At 41.8% G+C, this 16,205-nt stretch overlaps 1 protein-coding gene across 1 annotated transcript; it reads right to left on the bottom strand.

Moving 5' to 3' along the window:
* Positions 1-2,919: 2,919 nt before the first annotated feature.
* PPP1R3C (protein phosphatase 1 regulatory subunit 3C) lies at positions 2,920-7,080 on the bottom strand. The gene is made up of 2 exons (XM_071563495.1): positions 6,997-7,080; positions 2,920-5,451 (listed from the first exon to the last, which is right to left on the bottom strand). Exons 1-2 carry the CDS (start codon positions 7,008-7,010, stop codon positions 4,506-4,508), a joined length of 960 nt encoding a protein of 319 aa, XP_071419596.1. The 5' UTR covers positions 7,011-7,080; the 3' UTR covers positions 2,920-4,505.
* Between the last annotated feature and the right edge of the window lie 9,125 nt (positions 7,081-16,205).

Genomic DNA, 16,205 nt, shown 5'->3' with positions numbered 1-16,205 from the left:
ATGGCATCCTTAGAACAAATGGTCAGTGAAGCGCATCACTGATTCAACCTGCCCAGCTGTCATGAGCTTCACAGACAGGTCACTGAGCACTGCAGGAATGAGACATGCATTCTACAGGCCTTATTGCATAAGGTGGATGAAGTTGGTTGAGCAATGAAAAATGTGTACTGAGCTGTGCTAAGTTTTCACTGGTGAAGCTGAGGACCACATCATGAGGCTTTTGCCATAGACAGCTGAGAGGCATATTTCTGCATTAAGGAAGGTCCATCAGGTTCTTTCCAAACAAAGATGGAAAGTCAAAATACCCATTTCAATGAAATGTGTTACACAGCCTAGAGAAGGGATCTGGGGAGAGTAGCGAAAGTTGTTCTTTATGCTCAAGCCATTACAGGCTGTTGTAAAAAGAAAGTAATACTTGTTTTCTTGCCTATGCAGAATAAAAAAAGGAATTAAGACCTTATTTTTAATTAGGCTAAGACCTCAGAAAACTTAAAGTAAATCAAGGAAGAAATAATTGGAAAGCTTGTGGAGCCTCCATCATTGACGGGCTGTAAGAACAGGTTAAGTAAATGCCAGTTGTGAAAGACTGAAGTACAGATGGTTCTTGAAACAGGAGAGACCCCTTGAGAGGATTTAGCACATCTGTACCTTATTTTATTTCAGCCTCGCTGAAACACTTTATTCTTAATTATATTTTATTTTAAAGCTCAGAAGTGTCTGAGAGGGGTGTGAGTTGTTGCTTTGTGTCTGTTTAATACTGTAACATCTACTACATTAACACTAATATACCAGATATACCATATAAATCATGGTAATTTGCTTAGCTATATATAACTACAGAAAAAGACATTCACTAATTGCCTGTGAAAATTCTAATTATATTCTCAGGAAATGTTCATACACTGTTCTTCCAGGGTTACAGATCTTTACTAATAAAAAATTTTAATTTAATTTTGCATGGCAAAATTAAATCTAGCTTCCCAAAAGTGAGTACAGCTATTAGGAACCCAACTTGAAATACTCATGTTTGAAAAATAAAGTGTGTAAGTACTATGCCACTCATAGGCTATAACTGAAAGCCAGACACCTTAGACCTGCAGAGCTGTAGGATGAATCCAATCATTCACTCTGTCACAACAGTTGTGGAAATACAAACCTACAGTGCAGCTGAAACAGTAATTACCTGAGAGAATAAGATGATGTCACCCCAGGGTGCAAGCTCTGTTTCAAGGACCACACCTGCTTTATACATTCCTGTTTTAGAATGGATGTACCTGAAAGGGCAGCATCTAAGATGCTAAGACTGTTTTCCAGAGGTGATGTTTTTCTCAGTGACTGAAAAATAGATTTGTAAGACTAACGTTTTTCCAGTTTATATCACCTTAGTGTTGCTAATACCTTTCTCTAGGAACCTGTAACTTTTGTGATGGATACAAGCTTTAGTGTTAAACGCAAGCTCTGTTGTAAAGAGGAAGGAGTGCAACTGTGTTGCTTTGGTAAGGAGTGGGAAAAGGAGAAATCCTTTGCCCTCTCAGCTGAGGGAGGGCTTTGAAGCTGCTGAGCAACACTCCACTGACTCACTGTTGGGCAAGTAAGACCTTGCAAGGCATCTTAGCAAAGAACCTGGCTTAAAGCCAAGGCCTGGTCAAAGGAATCTGTCTTACGCTATTTTTAAGTGATTTATATCTTGGGCAGACAGTTGGGCTGGCTGGACACAGGACCTAGTTAGAGGATAAGAAAAGCTACTTCTCATGCTGGAAGGCCTTGCACCTGGTTCACTGAAAAGTTCCACATTGAGGCGGTGGAGCCTTCAAGCCACATAAGTTACAAATCTCTCTTCAGTTCACCTTTTTCTTAGAGTAGAGAGCTGGTGGTGCAGTATAAGTCATAAGAGCTCCTGCACAGTATGACCCAGTGTAGTATTTAGTGGACTTTGATAGGTAGTGTTGGGGAAAGGAGGACTTTACATCCAGTGCAAGTTTTGCAATGTGGAAGATCTAAATTCATTCCTTGGCTCAGCAAAATGCTGTTAGCTCCATGTCTGCCTTTTGGGAATTGCTTTTTCAGAACTAAAGCTAGATTTCTTGCTGGGAAATGCTTGACTTTGTGTGCAACAGACTGAATTAAACTGCATCTTGTCACTGAGTTAACGTACTGAAAAATCCTGTATGAAGTAGCTGGTGTGTAACCCATAGCCTGTTCTCACTCTGTGCTGCTCTCAATTGCCATGGAAGAGAAGCATGGGTGCACCAAACCTGTCTGTCAGCCCCCAGAAGATGAGGCCCTTGGAAAATACACACCCTTGCCTCCATTCTAAGTGTCTGTGAGGTTCGGTCCGTGCTGCAGGGGAAATGGGGAATGGCTGGCTAAGAGGCAGACACTTCATTTTGAAGGGAGATCTTTGGTACTGAGGGCAGTTCTGGATTCCCGAGTACAACAGGAGAAACCCCAAGCTTCCAATGTCCCAAACAGCAGCATAGCTGCAGGAGGCAGCATAACTAGCCAAACTAAGGTGAAAACAAGCCAAAAAACATTAGGTGCTGCTGTTTAGACTCATCCACCCAAGCACCACATATGCTACAGCTCAGCAGGTAAGTCTGGCCACCAGATTAAGACAGACTCCTGCCAGACTTGCTCACAGTACAGTAAGATCCCTTACAGAATTTGTAAAACAAAATATTCCAGTTAAATTTAGTGTGATACAATGGGTTGTTTGGTTTTTTTTTAATGGCACAACTTGCAAGGTGAATACTTACCTCTCATGTAGTGAAGAGCTTGGATTTCATCTTCAGGGTAATGCCAGCTCCTGACCTGACATGCCATACCACAGCCAGCTTTAGCAAACCCCATGGTATAGAACTGGTATCACAGCTAAGTTGTTTTACAGAAATTGAGAAAATAGACGGAGATGACAAAGCAGGTGTATCAAAATAAAGTTTATTTTTAAAATGGCTAGTTCACACATAACAGTAAGGGTTACATAGGGGAAAAGTGCAATTAGTGGAGGAGGTTTATTTCACTCTAGTCTTTATCATCTCGCTGCACTGCAAGTAGCTTCGCACTCAGGATATTATACTTCTTAGCCGTGGACAAAAATGTGATTTATATCTTGATATTAACACCATTTCTGTACAGCTAAAAGGTGTGCCAGTATTCACACCTGCTGAGCATGTATTGGACAATTTCTCACACAAGTCTTGCATGAAACACAGATCAACTTTACAGTTTGACAGCTCAGAAAGAAAATTATAACCATATAGATACAAAATATATATTAGTTTACTAAAGTCTAAAAAAAAACTTCAAAAATGAGGTAAAATAGAACAGTTTTCTATGTGCAAGCCCATATTCAGTCTAGAAAAAACTAGTAGCAACCCTGCTCTTTTAAAGAAATTAGCTTTCACAAAGTGCAGCTAATTCACTGTCTTCAATATGAAGGACCTTGCCTATGTTATGCACTTGTGAAAAGTCATCACTCACTTTGCAATTGAGAGCAGGACACTCAAACATCAGATGCTGTAAGATTAGATCAGGTGATGAATAGAATCACCTAATGCTGCCACAGACAGGAAACTTACAAATTGGGGGGTTTTGTCACCTGACCCTATTTTGGGCATATTAGGGTGGCTTGAAAAAGTTTTTTAAAGGCACATTTTTCTTTTAACATTAAAAGATAACCATCTGCCTGCTAAGTGAGTAGGATGATGAAGTAAAGGTTAGATTTATTATCAAATGCAAGGCATTCACAAAGCCAATGAGGACAGACATCTTCTCAAGGCAGTACTCACTTCCACCACTTACTTTGCATTATTTTCTTTAGTCTTTTTATCCCATAGAACTTTCCCTGGGATTTAGAAAAACAGCACTTGAAAGAAGCAATTAGAACATTGCACATCTCCAAGTTATATAGCACTTACTCCATTACTCCATTACTCCTTACTTCTCCATTATCCTCTCCAAGTTTCTTAACCTGTATTGAAGCCACAAATCTTTGCCATTCCTCCCTACCTGCCTCTGCTACAAGCACACAGAAGCTCTTAGCAAGCCTCCTGACAGCATCTACTGCATTCCTATGAAGTTCAAAGTGAATTGTGACATTCTGTTAATGTAACATCCCTGTGCACACACACAGACTCTTACGCATACAGTTACTACAGCTTGCTAATATACCATTGCCTTCCATATTACTTCACAAGTCTCTCTCCTAGTGACCCAGAAGAGCTGACAGCAGAAAAAAAGCAGCATGTACTTGTGATATGGGCATGCTATTCCTATAGTAGGTGGCATACGCATGGGTTTTATCTTGGTTTTCTTTCCTTCAAGGATAAGGTTTGGCTAAGAACTTCAGTAGCACAAATGGTATACCAAGTCCCATAGATCAATGAATTTGGATCTCTTCAGACAGCAAACAAAACCTGCCAGGTGGTTTCATCATGTAGTATGTGAACCAGAAAACTTATGCAGTTCTGCTGCCAAATGGAAGAATGCTTCCTCAGTATTATGAATCACCAATATGGTGATGAATTTTCAATCCGACCCAAGCTCTGCCACTGGGGAAAGAGGCCACTGGACAGCCTCGGACTGCCTAGCTGATCGGGGTCTCTCTCTTGTCCTCTCCTTGGAGTCTGAAGATCTACATAGTCTTCCTTGGTCAGTGGTATCTGAACACCATCAGGCTTCCACTCTGCATGGACAATCTTGTAATTCTGACCCTCATTATTGTCCCAGAAGGTACGTTCTCCACTTTGGTAAGAAATGCAAAACTCTATCTTCTCTTCAGAGGAAATGGCAGGAGGCAAATCTATGGTAAAGGAGAAGGTATCATTTTCAGACTCATTGTAAACATTGTTCATGTATACACACTCAACATCCCTGTAGGTCTTCCATGTATCGAAAGTAATTCGAACCTGAACCTTTTTCTCGAAGCTCACATTTTTTACTTTCACAGTACCCGACAGCACCTTCTCTTGCAGGGTACAATTCTCCAGGCAGACCAAGTTCTTCTGCAGGAGGTTCCTGAAGTCCAGATAGTCAGCTGAGGGCTGAGGGAAACCCAGAATCAAGTTTTTCTCCTCATGTAGTTTTAAGTCAGATGTTACATCCTCAATGCCTAAGAGGTCAAACTGAAGATCCCACCCAGGGTTCTCCTGGAACTCAGAGAAGGTGTGTATTGCCGTCAGGGACAGCCCCTTCGAGTCTGCAAACACGACTCGCTTCTTGGCCCGGGCTGATGGCTGGTTCCAGTCGCTCTTCTGAGCTTCGGAGTCACGTTTCACATGAAGGCATGGTCTGAGGGGTTTGAGTCTGTTCACAAAGTTGTTTCTTTGGCAGTTCTCAAGGGGGCTGAGAAAGCTCTTCAATGGTGGAGAATGGGCTAAGCAAATTCTCATGGCCATGTCCACAGGCATGATGGAGCTTGGCAAGGGTCTCGGGTCCAAAAGCTGTATCATTCTGAAAGGAGCAAAAACACAGGACATTATTATTTATTACATCAGATAAGAAGCTTCCTAACAATGCGTATTTGCTTCATCCACTGTCTTAATTATTCAGTCTTATCTCTGCAGGGCTTTAAACAATGCAGCCTAAATTAAAATTGACAGTTCTACCTAAGGAACTCGGTTGAGATTAATCAGTCATTTCTTGTCAATTCTGAACTTCTTCAAGTCAAATCTACTCTATTTTGCCTTAAGCAAACCTCTGAAAAATAGATTTTTGTGACAGCTAATTAAATGTATTTTCTTGAAAATACAGAAAAGAACAATGTAGCAACCAGTAAAATAGATCCAGGTTAAGTGGAAGTGCTCATCCACTTTAATTTCCCTCTTAGAGGCTCTGAGCTGGGTCTTAAAATTCCAACAAGCTGGATCAGCTGCTTCATCTCTGGAAAGAGACAGCATTATATTAAGCAAGTTGCCTATCCCATCAGAGTGTCAAATGGGATTCTATGTACCTTCATGCAGAACCATTACACTGTGGTTCTGAACAACCATTAGTCCATGTTTAAAGCACTTTTTTGGATAACTCAGATGAATAAAAGTGCTAAAGCACCTTTGGAAATACCTTCTATGAGCTATTAATCCAGGTCTAGGTAATACAGCTCTGCACTTTTAATGTTGACAGCTGGGTGAAATGTGGGGGAGAGGCACACTATTTTTTCACCTCCTTAGGCTTCAAGAATTGGATTAAAACCAATTCTTTGTAATCCACAAAGACCATGCAAAAAGCTTACTGCAAGTATTCAGTAAGAATGCTACAGCTTTATTGGTAAAGACTCACTCATAACCCTCTCTCTCAGATGATGAATGTCTTTATTGCTGTGCAAGAACATGGCCCATTCAAGGCCAGTTAGCTGGAATATTTGTAAAAAGGGGCTTCAACTGCAGCACATCCCTGCTGAGATGGATGCAGTCCTTGCTGGCAATGCAGAGTTTTGTTGAGTCATGGAAAGGGCATAGACTTTGTCACTTAAGTAAAATAGCTTTCTGCTTCCCAGAGTTCTCACTGGTATTCCAGAACCCTGCCAAAACCAAAGCAGAATCTGTGCAGAATCTTGCCTCCTTGTTGCTTTTTATGGTTTGTTTGTTTCACTTGGGGTTTTTGTGGAGCTATTTGCCATAATAAGTAGTAGTAGGACAGTACCCGAAACAAATTAATCAACTTTTGCCTTCCTTTAATAGGAAGAGAACTCAGACTTCAAAAATACTCTCTCTGCAAGTCTGGTGACCCGCTGCTCCCGAGCTTTTGCAGCGTCAAAAAAAAAAAAAACCAAAAAACAAGAAAACCACCGCACCACCCGAACCACAAAACAGAGCCAAGCACGCAAACCCCCACGCCACAGCCAGAGGAAGGCTGGGGGAGGCTACACCGAGCGGTCCGAAGGGTCGGAATCTCCGAGGGGCACTGCCCGGGTAGGGGCGGCCCCCGCGGGACGCGCTGGGCAGGAGGGGCGCGGAGCAGGGCAGGGCAGAGCAGAGCAGATTAAGCCCCGGGGCTTACCTGCTGCAGTGCATTGAGGCCGCTCCGCGCCGCTCTCGGACCGCCCCCGCCGCGCCGCCGCCTTTATGGGGCCGGTCCCGGCCCGCGGCCAAGGGGCGGCCCCGGCCCGGGCAGGGCGGTGCGGGCGCTGTCAGCGCTCCCCGCGGCTGGGGGGCTGCGAGTACCCGTGCCACCCGCGCCCGGGCACATCCCCGGGCTCCCTTTCCTTCCCCCCGCCCTGGTCTGGAGCTGCTGTGCTCTCGTCCCGAGGGAACGGCGGGTGCGGAGCCGCGGGCAGCGCTCCCGAGAGGGCTCAGCATGGCACCGCCTTTCCCCGCTCCGGGGAGCACATTCCCTAAAGGGGCTCTCCGAGTGCAGTGGAGGTTGTCCCACATGTCGGTGTAGGGCTGCTTCGAGTCGCAGCTAAAGGGCATTACTCAGTGCAACAAAAGTAGTGCCCAGTTGTACCGACTTCTCGGCTTCGTTGAGCAGGAGCTGGAGCCCTATGGTGTGGTGATGCTGCTGAGACCAGGAATCTGTCATCCTGGATTGCAACTGCCCTTGTTCTCAGTGCAAAAGTACTTTTGAACTTTTAATGTGAATGGCGCTGATGGCTTTTCGCCCCCACACCTGGTAATCTGTGCATTGCCTGAGGATGACAGGCCCAGCTCTAGTCCCACGTTTAATCTACTGCCCGTTTCTAGAGGAAAGGGACAAAAATTGGTGTAAGGCAGCCCCTACAGCATTAGCCATAGCGATGCTGTGGTACTGCTGCTGTCCTGCCTCCCAGAGGCCCCAGGTGCAGGATGCACAAAGCACACAAGCCCTGGCAGAGGCTGTGGGCAGCCCACAGGTGACAATCTGCTGTCTCCTCCAGGCTGTGAGTAACACCTCTAGAGAAGCCCATCCCCGAGTTATTGCTCTGTGTCCTGGCTGCTAACTGATTCTCTGGGTCTTCTGTAGATCAAGTTTCACTGTCACCTTCTTGCTGGCCCATTTGCTCTTTCCCGAGGGCAACAGAGCACTTGCAGTCACCCTACAAGGTGTGATATGGAGCCTGTGAACTGTAATTTCATGAGTTCATAGTTTTTATCAGTAGATGAGACCACACGCAATGACCAGCAGGAAATCCTGTGCTCTTACATGAAGCAAATGGGGACTTACAGTGATGAACAGACAATACAGCACTATTTTTGGCTCACACAAAATAGTTTTCTGTTCTTGATTTGTAAGCAAAAGAAATTAAAACTCCACTGCTTATGTGTGCAAAGAGTGCGTGAGCATGGTGGATGGTGGCAAGGAGAATTTCATCTTGGATCCAAGCTACATATAAGTGGAGGGAACAGTCATGAAAGGCTAGAGGCTTATGCTGATGGATGCATGGCACATGAATCAGTATGATGTTTCTGTACATATAATAAGAATATTCATAAGACAGTAAGCCTTCAGTTTCTTAGCTCTGTCCCTTGGTGACTGAAGTCCCTTCCTTTTGTGACACTACATGACACTAAGTGTCACACAGATGAAGCCTGAAGCCCTAACTGGCAGTGCAGACAAGGTTTTGGAAAGTACTGCTCTTATTTCCTGGCACCAGTTCCTCGGGATGACCTTCCCAGGTCCTCTGCTTCTCCAGTTGCATCCTTGCTGCTCCCATTACTCTTCCTCTCCTTTCCCTTCTCTTATCTTTTGGTGACTGCAGCTTCCTCTCAAAGACAGATTATATTTTCTCATCATTTTCCTACATAAAGTGCTAGGAAACAGCACCTTTGTGTCAGAAGCCTTGCTAGTAGCCTTACTAGTTGCAAAGGGTTTATTTTTCTTTAGGAGGAGCTACAAATAGTTTCAGCTCCAGCAGCCTGGCCTGGCAGCAGTAAGACAGGCCCAACATCCCCCATGGGTATAAGGAAGGATTGGGCACATGGCCAGCAAATATCAAATCTCTTCTATTTACCCTTTATAAAAAGTGAGTAAATAACTCTGGAGAGGTTTTATGAGCCGGTGCTACTTGAATGTTTGTCCACGCTGCTTCCTCCACAGTGTCGCTCGGCTGGGCTGCTGCATTATTAGGGATCACGTGCAGCAGCTTCAGCTGCACTGTCACACTACCTGCAGATATTAAATGAGAGCTGCTTGAAGCCTGCTCAAAAGGAATTACCTCAAGGCTTTGCTACAATATTTCTGCTACTTTGTAGTAGCTCATTGCACTGTTTCTGCTATAAAATATTTTGTTCCTGTTGTGTTAAACTACCTGTTTTACCTGACTTGGCAAACATCATGAAAGATTGTTTAAAGTGACATGCTTGGCAAAAAAAAAACCAGTAGTGAGATCCAGAACCTTTCATGGACAGATCGTTGCCCAAGTCAGTAAATATGAACTTGGTAATCTGGAGCACATTCATGACCCAGTTTCCACTTGCCAATACAAGCAAACAGCATTATGCAGGGCCAGGATAACTCTTTCCTCATCCCAGGAGGTGTCCCTGCATTGAGCCAAACTGACAGGGTTAGCACACCAGTTCATCCTGGCAGTGATGGTTCCCCAGCTGTGCTTTTTATAGAGCACTCAGGTTTCCAGATACTTTGGTTCGGCAGCTCTTCTGTCACCAGCAGTTTAAAACGTAGATCTGCCTGTCTGTCTTACCTTTCAAATAGGGCTGCTAAAATGGGAGCAGCAGAATAAAACATTCATTGTCTTACTATGCATTTGACAGCATTTTGTGGCATGTCAGCTTTTCTGGTATTTGTAGGAGCACAATGGCTGAAATATATTCCTGGAAGAGGCAGGGTGATTAGAAAATTAAGACCCATCATAGGGGGTTGTACTTCCAACTGCTTTTGTACCAAGGAAATCCAAATTGATCACCCGGACTAGTTGTCTTTTCCTGAAAAAGTTGCATATCAAATGTAGTAAGTTAATTACAATAACTTAGCTATAGTAAATACAGTTTTATTAGAGCTACCATAGTTTCACTAACCCTTAAATGTATGTTTTTAAAAGCAAATTGCAGCCTAGATGATCCAGATGCAATGTAAGGCACAGGCTCATTTTGCAAAGAGTTCACTGAGACTGCTCTGTAAAAAACAGGCAATTGGGTTCACACTCTTCTGTTCAAGGACAAATAGATGGTATTAGCTTCACAGTGAATGCTTTTATAGGCAGATGGCCCTCTGGGTCTCACTGTTCTTTACCTACCTGAACTAACCCAGACTTTTCAATCAGCAGCTCTGAGAGAAGATGATGAGTGACTGTGCCTTTCTGTCAGCAGTGATGAGCTGCTCTGATCATCTGTTTATTGGCTCTTGTCATTTTATGAGAATGAAAGAGCTGCTTCTTTCAGTCTGTGTTCTGACATTGAGTAATTAAATGACGGTTTTGTGGTTTACTCTGACTTTATTACTTTCAGGTCACTCTGCTTCTCTGCTGTCCTCCCCCTCAGCTTCAGGAGGGAAGGAAGGAAATATGTTGCAGTTGAGGTACAGAAAGACTAGAATAGCCTTTAGCATTTAATTGAAGCCTATTGAAGCAAAGATAAGCAAACATTTCCTCAGAGCAAAGTAAAGTCATGACCACGTTTATAGTTAAAAAATTCCAGAGAGAAAAAGAGAATTCTCCATTTCACTTGCATAGTAATGCATCCCTTGAGAAACCGTTGCTGTTTGCTGGGTGGGAGAGCAGTGCCAGCTCAATTCAGTTAGAGTGTGCAATTGAGCTGGGAAGTTTTGCTGTGATTTTGGACTCGAAACTGAAATCTGTTGCTGGCCAAAGGCAAAATACTGTGGTTATTAGAGAACAGAAAACGTCCACCTTATTTTGGCTGGCACATATTTTGTTCCTGGAGCACCTGTGAATGATACAGAGCTTCAATGAATTTAAAGAAATCTGTGGTAATAGACAGGAACAGGGACAATTTTGTCACAGAAGGTTTACAGCACCCTTTTTTTTTCCCCTTGAATTTACTTCTGTTTAATATTTATTCTCTGCTACTAAGACTGATCTTTGTAAACATTACTGTCTATTAAGCTGTTCTGCAGGTTTCTATGAATGTGATTGATGCAAATAGTAATTATTCTGAGACATAGCAAGGCTAGTCAGCTGAACCTGTGAGTCTTTGAAAATTTAAAATCACTGATTTATCTCATGAAATACAGTGAACAAAAGTCTTACTGAGTTTTAATAAAAGACTATTTTCTTTACTTTCTTCTCAGAACCCTTTGGTAAACTGTGAAATTCCTAATGAATATATATTTCTTACCAATACATACCAAGGAAACTTGCCCTGGGAAACTCTGTTATTGTTTTAGGGGTTTCTTCAGCACTGGCATAGTCCATATGAGAAAGAAATACGTTTTGATATTTTTAGGGGTTTATGAGCCCATTTCTCATGGTTCAATGAGAACTAACATGCTTCAGCTGTTGGGATCCCCTCACCGAGACATTTGAAAATTATGATCACTTGTTAACATGCAAATCACAGAAAGTCTGGAAAAAGTATTGCAGTTCCCCCACTGCACATCCATCCCCTAGAGAAAGGGGCAGTCACATGCACCCAAATGCAAGTGCAAAAATGGATGGGGTTTATGTTTTCTTACAGCAACAGGACAGAGGTTTAACTCTTTGAGCACTAGCAGAGGGTCCAGGTCTTGTTTTCTTTCAGTCAGTAGTGCAAGTTCTTGTCACTCTTGTAACTTTGTAAGGCTAAATTCAAAGACATTTAAATTTAAGGCATTTAAAATCCTTGAAACTGAAAGCTTTGGACTGCATTAGAAGCTAGAAATTGATTCAAAATGTCTAATCTTGTTAAGACTGATTAATGATAGATGTCATTACTTTGGAAATGTATAGTGTAAGAGAAGTGCATTGCTTTCTGAAACAAGTGACAGAAAAAGCAAGAAAATGTACCTCAGGCTGCTCAAATGTTTTATGTACTATGATTATATTAAATTCAGGATATTTTGAGCAAGATTCCTTGAACAGCTTTTATGCATAATGCAGCCCATTAGAAGTATAATTGCTTTACTAGTATGTAGTAAGATGAAATAAAGACAATGCCACATTACGTATAAATTGCTGCAACTTAGAGTGAAAAGAGAAAGAAAACTGAAAGAGGCAAAACCATGAATGTAGGTATTCATTCTTGGAATAACTTGAACTTCCCAAGACGTTTTTCACAAGAGTGCAGAAAACAAAACACATACATGTATTTTATGCATGAGTATAAACCTGACTTATAAATACAGATCAGTTTTTGAGAATGCAAAGGCTTTCCTAGATATTTGAAATAAATACAGTATTTCAATATTACAACATTTCTTTTCTCCATTTTTGTGGGGTTTATTTTTAACCATACACCCAAAAAGGTTGAACCTTGATATTCTGTGACCAAACATTTCATAAACATTATTAATGTTGCTGTGTGGAGATAATCAGTGTTTATTCTCTATACTTTTTCTTAGGCCCAGGTGCAGGAATTGCCTCTGCCGATGAGTAGTCTTCTCTAAAGAAAACAGCAAGTTAAATGCTGCTTTATGTAATTTGGTTTATGTTTAATGCTGTGTGAACATGCAAACGTTGGTTGAGTAGATACGTCCATCAGCTCTGTGGGAAGTATTCTTGTCCTTTGCAATGCACAATTCCCTACAGACTTGCAGGAGCCACATGATTATTCAGTATGATTACCAATCCCTTAAGACTTACATTGAATAAAACATTTATACTGAATGAGCACTGCTATATCTGACAGCAGCCCAGCTAACAGCTGCAATATGTTCACCCAGAGTGGTTAGAAGCCTTTGAAGGGTCTGAATAACACTCATTTTCTGGTTCTGCCACCCAAGAGACTTGATCGATTCCTGCATTTTAGGTTCTCTTACAAAGTTCTTTTTGTCTTGTGTATCACATGGGAAGAATAGGGCTTGGAAATCAGTACAGTGAAATTCTGTGTCAAGTTTTTCTTGGATTTTCTATGTGGGGAAAAAGCTCCCCTATGGCATAGGTCTAAGAGATGAATGAATCTTTTCTTTCAGATTTAGTCTCATTTCTAACCACTTCAGTAAAAAAAATTGAGTTTCCTAGGATCTGCCCTAGTTATCCTTATTTGGATGCACAACATATATATATGAATGTATATTTCCCTGGTTTAAAAGGGGTAAGTTTCATACAGAGATTCACTTCATTTTCAGATTTACTGGAAAGAATGGAGCTCTTTATTACAAGTTCTGCAACATGATTAGTCCCCTTTTATCCTGCAATGGGTGGGGAAGTAGTTATTGTTCTGAATGTAGAAAGACTTGTGGCCTAAATACCATATTTGCAATAAATTGTCTTCTTTGGGTTATTCTTGGATGTTGCTTCCCAGAACACAGATGGTTTACTGTCAAAATGTGCTTGCTCCACATATGCATTAATGCTTACAGTAAGTTTTGCAATCTTTAAAATGGTTTTAATCAGTGAGAATAATCTTGCATGCTTATCTGAAGAATTGCAGTCATAGAATAACGAAGGTTGTAAGGGGCCTTTTGAGGTAATTTAAATCTAGTCTCCATCTCGAAAGAGGGCTAGTTTCAAAGCAGATTTGGCTGCTCAGGTTGCTTGTCTAGCTGAGCTTTTAATACCTCCAAGGACAGTGTCCACAGCTTCTTAGGCAACCTGTGTCGTTGCTTAACCACTCATAACTTTTTCTGTTTATCTGTCTGGAATTCCTTTACTGTGACATGTGACTGCTGCCTCTTTTCCTTTTGCTGTGCATCTCAAGAGAAAGTCTGGCTCCATCTTCCTCTATTCCCTCTTAGTAGGGAGAGGCTGCACTCTGACCCACTGTTAGCCTTTTCTTTTGCAAGTTAAGCAGACTCAGCTCCCTCAGCCTCACCTTCTGCAGCACATTCCAGTCTGCTGACCATCCTGGTGACCCTCCACTGCCTTCACCCCAGTTAATCATGAGACTTTCTTATAGAGGGACCTAAAACTGGACACTATTTTCCAGATGAAACCCCACATGTGCCCCATGGAGGGGAATAAGCATTTCATTGGGCTTTATTTCAGGACTTTAATACAAGATTCATGGTGTTTTCTTATACACACAAGCAAAACTTCTTTGTTTGCTGTGGCAAAGGCTCTGTACAGATTGGTACATAGAAATTGGTGTAATCTCTTCAGTGCTGCTTGGTTTGTTTGGGAAACAGCAGTTATCTCACTGGATTTTTGACATACAATTAGTACATTTTGTTGTGGGGGGTCTTCTTTAATCATTCTTTGTTTCAGCTCCAGTAGTTTTGGAAATCATTCTCTCATATTATTTCAGTCATTTTTGAAAAGGATATTGCACTTCTGTAAACAGGCTACTGCAATCTTTCTCTCAGGCTGTCAGGACTTTTGATTTCACATCTCCCTCCATTTCCAAATGATCACAGTTCACACTTACCTGTAAAACTGATAAAAGTGTTCCCCAAAATGCTGATATACAAACCATTTTCTTTGCTTACTGTCACAGTCAGGCCAACGTCAAACCTGTTTGAGACTTCTGCTCTGACCGTACATCTTAAGATTTTACATAACTCTATTTCCACACATGTTGCTCTTTCCATCTTCCTGTCTCTTCTTCTAATTAATTTTGGTTGGGTGGCTCCTCATGCTTTCAATTTACGTTTCACCTTCTCACCACACTCCAACTTCATGTCCCTTAACCTGTTACTCAGTCTTATTGCCCTGTTAGTTTATCAAAAGCCACTAAGACTTTCATTACTACTTTACCTCATCTCACTTAAGCATTCATGATGGCAACCTTTCAGTTTTTCTTTATGAAGCCCTTTAAAAAGGAATCCATTGCAAAAAAATGCAGCTGCTCTTTCACCATGCTCTTCCTACACCACATCAACAAAAATTTACTTCAAGCCATTTAAGGTTGCTCCACTGCAAACCTAAAACACACAAATCCTTTCTTGCTAGTTCTTTTTAACCACTTTGTGTTAACCAGGCAAGTGGATGGACTTTGTTTGTTGAGCAAAACACAGCCCATGCACTCTACTGCAAAGGCATAGATCTGACCTCAGTGACACTGACATGCATTTCCTGGTCATAATGTACTATTTAAGGATATGAGAAGTTATTTGACAGCTTTTATCTGAAGAAACGTTGAGTGTGTTGGACTGGAAAAGGAATTTTGTTTTTCATTCCTAGACTAGGAAAAAGGAAAAAAAATTCTCTTAACCAGGGGTAGTTAGAAATTTTTCTTTTTTATAAAATTCTAATATTTAAAGGAATAGATGTTCAGCATAACATCAAACAAACCAAATATTTCTCTTTGCCTTTAGCAAGGAGTTATATCCAGGAACACTTCCCAGAGAATGAGATGGGGCACAAAATAACACATGGCACAGGTGGCATGGCATTCATGTATTTCTCCTGGGTTAGGGAAAACCCGTCCTGAAGTTCTTGATCCTCTTTCATATGCCCATATATTTCTCTGCAGTATTTTTATGTATGCAAAGCTGCATAGCTCCAACAGGAGAGGCCCAGGGAGCTGGAGTCCAGCCAAGGCAGTTTGCAGACTTGATGGGGCAGGAGCAGCCTGTCTTCTGAGCCAGGGCCTGGCCATATCCAGTTAGGGGAGAGGAGGTTTGTGGTTCTCTCCTTTAGGAGCAAGGGAAGGAAGGGAGGAAAGCAAAATATTTACAAAGTGAAGGTTAATAAATCTTTTTCCCTCCAACCTAGATTGCAAACTTTTTTAAACTCTCTGTACCCCAAGGGGAAGAAAAGCTGCTCCATTGATAGCTTTTTTCCCTCAGGGCAGTAAGAAGGCAGTGAACATGAGAGAAAGTATTCTAGCTTTTTATAAAACAGGTAGCATAGAAATTATGTATCCATTATATTATTGGCATCATATATTACACATCTGGCTTTTCCACACAACAGCCATATTCAGAATTTATATAGTCTGTATTTGAATATCCCATGAAGAAGGTATTTAAGGAGAAACTTCTCTGCTAGTCATAGCACAGCAATGTTGAAAGCAGGATGGGGTGTTGGTCAATGGTATGTCTGTTTTAGAAATTATACCCTATTATCAGGGCTCCTCGTTCCATAATCAGGTTATGAATGCCCTGCAGGTATAATACCAGAAAATAAAATAGTATTCCTGGCCCTTTTATGTAACACAACATGAGTACAGATAGGGGAAGAGAAGTGATGATTCATTATCTGTTCATCCAAAAACCAAGAATGCTGATTCACACAC

Source organism: Pithys albifrons, chromosome 9, assembly GCF_047495875.1.
Source record: "Pithys albifrons albifrons isolate INPA30051 chromosome 9, PitAlb_v1, whole genome shotgun sequence".
Classification (NCBI taxonomy): Eukaryota; Metazoa; Chordata; class Aves; order Passeriformes; family Thamnophilidae; genus Pithys; species Pithys albifrons.
Note: the sequence above shows the minus strand (reverse complement) of the source record. Positions and strands in the feature narration are given on the sequence as shown.